Below are 2,439 nucleotides of genomic sequence, written 5' to 3'. Positions count from 1 at the left end.
GGGAGGGCCTTAGCCAGGGGCACAATATTTTAGGATCCAGTGTGGAGGAGGAGCAGTGATGTGTGCAGAGAGAGCCCGAGAAGCTGTTTTCTGGGATCTGGGTGTTGACAATTTGAAGAGGGGCAGGAGGCCCTGACTCCATTTACCCTTTCGAGTCTGCAGAAAGCTGGGGGCCTCCCAGTAGGTGCCAGCTGTGGGGTGGTCGCTCTTTGTCCCAGTTTTCCTCTTCTCCTGGGAACTGCCAACTCCATTTCTCCCTGCTTTCCAGATCCTACAGCCAGGACTCTGTGCTAGGGGCCAGTCCCAGGATGGAGGCTTTGGCCCACAAGGCTGGGCAGGGAGGAATCCCCAAGGCTGATGCCCGAGGTGTCTCCGGGGCCCGGGAGAAGAGGCCCGAGGAGCCGAGGCCCCTCGAAGAAGACCGGGCAGAGAGCCGCCCCAGTCAAAAGGCGGACCTGCCTGGAGGGGCGGCGGGTGGCATGACGACTCCCCCAGGGTGGGGCTCACGGGGCTGCAGCCTCGGGGTAACCCCCGGCCCAGGGACCAGACCCCTAGTGCAGGAGCCGTGCGGCCCCGCCTATTCTCAGGACCCGGACTTAGTTACCCCCGAGGGGTTGCAGGCTGGGGAGGGCCCCTGTGGAAGCCCGGAGCCTGCTGGGAACTGCAGCAGGAACTCCTGCGTGGCGCTGCATCGCGGGGCGCCCGCTGGGGAGAAGCCCCCCGTGTGTGACCCTTGTCCGGAGTGACTCCGGAACCACCCTCGGACTGTGTGAGGTCCACACGGACTGCTGGCCGTGCCAACCGCGGACTGGCGCTCCGACCTACCCGCAGACCCCAAAGCCGACCTCCCGCGGAAGAGGCCCCTCGGTGGAGCAGCCCCGGGTTTGCGCGTGCGGCGAGGCCTTTGCTTGGAGGGCCCCGCGGATCCCCCAAGAGCGGCTGCAGGCGATGAAGGAGCCCAGTCTGTGTGCCCGGTGCGGGAAGCGCTTTCGCCCCAAACAGCAGCAGCCGGGCAAAGGCCCCCCAGTGTGTCCCGAGTGCGACCAAACCTCGCGACCTTGCCTGGATGTTCCCGAACCCCCGGCCCAGCGACTGTACGCTTGCGACGAGTGCGGCAAGGCGTTCACGCGCACCTCCAGCCTGCTGCAGCACGAGCGCATCCACACGGGCGAGCGGCCCTACGAGTGCGCCTTCGTGCGCTGCTCCGGCCTGTACCGCCACCAGAAGACGCACTTGGCGGAGCGCCACCGCCGCTGCCCCGTCATGGTCCAGCGTGCCCTCTGGCTGCAGCGCCCGCCCTGGGGGGACTGTGGCGAGCGGAGTCCCCGACGGGTGTCGGGAGCCGGGAAGAAGCCGTACGAGCGTGTGGAGTGCGCGAAGGCCTTCGGCCTGTTCTCTCACCTCGTGGAGCACCGGCGCGTGCACACCGGCGAGAAGCCCTACGCGTGCCCGGAGTGCGGCAAGGCCTTCAACCAGCGCTCGAACCTGAGCCGCCACCAGCGCACGCGCAGTAGCGCCAAGCCCTACGCATGCCGACTGTGCGAAAAGGCCTTCAAGGGCCGCTCGGGCCTGGGGCAACACCAGCGCGTGCACATCGGCGAGCGGCCCTACGGCTGCCCCGAGTGCGGCAAGACCTTCCGCGGCTGCTCCGAGCTGGGCCAGCATGAGCGCCTGCACTCGGGCGAGAAGCCGTACATCTGCCGCGACTGTGACAAGGCCTTCGTGCGCACCTGCAGCCTCGTGCGCCACCTGCGCACGCACACGGGCGAGCGGCCCTACGCGTGCGGGGAGTGCGGCCGCGCCTTCAGCCAGCGCTCCAACCTCAACGAGCACCAGAAGCGGCACACCGGCTGCGCCGCGCCTTGACCGCCAGGAGTGGAGAGTCGACGCGTCGCCAAAGCGAACTCTGCGTCCAGGAGAGGCCTTTGTTCCTGAAAACCCACAAACGTTTGTAACCTTGATTAAACTTGACTTTGTACACATGGTGTCACAGGCTTCCACTGTTCAAGTTTTGTTTAACCTTTTCTAACTGGGCACGCAGCATCCAGTTGCAGGCAAAAGCAGTAATAATCTCTACGGGGCGCTATGTGGCCCAGGCACTGTGTCCACAACCTCTGGGGTCTTTTTCTCCGCAGAGATATGGTGTGTGTTACTGGGCTCTCTGGTATGTGAGGAAACAGGGAAAAATGACTCTCCGGAGGCACGACCATAAGATGGCGGAGGCAGGATTCGAACCTAGGACCTCTTACGGCGGATTCAGGAGCTTTGGGACCTCAGGGTGTTTGCACACCCTCTGCCGTAGCCGGCCCGGCACAGCTCGTGACCCTCCAGAGGTGAGACCTTGGGGCAGTCTTCTGCCTGTCCTTAGGCGGATTCAGGAGCCTTGGGACCTCAGGGTGTTTGCACACCCTCTGCCGTAGCCGGCCCGGCACAGCTCGT

At 65.1% G+C, this 2,439-nt stretch overlaps 1 protein-coding gene across 1 annotated transcript; it reads left to right on the top strand.

The window, feature by feature from the left end:
* Nucleotides 1-276: 276 nt before the first annotated feature.
* On the top strand, nucleotides 277-1,981 carry ZNF837 (zinc finger protein 837). The gene is given in 2 exon segments (XM_017509625.2): nucleotides 277-766; nucleotides 768-1,981. Coding segments are annotated over 2 exon segments (1,557 nt in total). The 5' UTR covers nucleotides 277-308; the 3' UTR covers nucleotides 1,867-1,981.
* Nucleotides 1,982-2,439: the final 458 nt, after the last annotated feature.

This window comes from Cebus imitator, unplaced genomic scaffold (assembly GCF_001604975.1).
Source record: "Cebus imitator isolate Cc_AM_T3 unplaced genomic scaffold, Cebus_imitator-1.0 Scaffold417, whole genome shotgun sequence".
Lineage (NCBI taxonomy): Eukaryota > Metazoa > Chordata > Mammalia > Primates > Cebidae > Cebus > Cebus imitator.
Note: the sequence above shows the minus strand (reverse complement) of the source record. Positions and strands in the feature narration are given on the sequence as shown.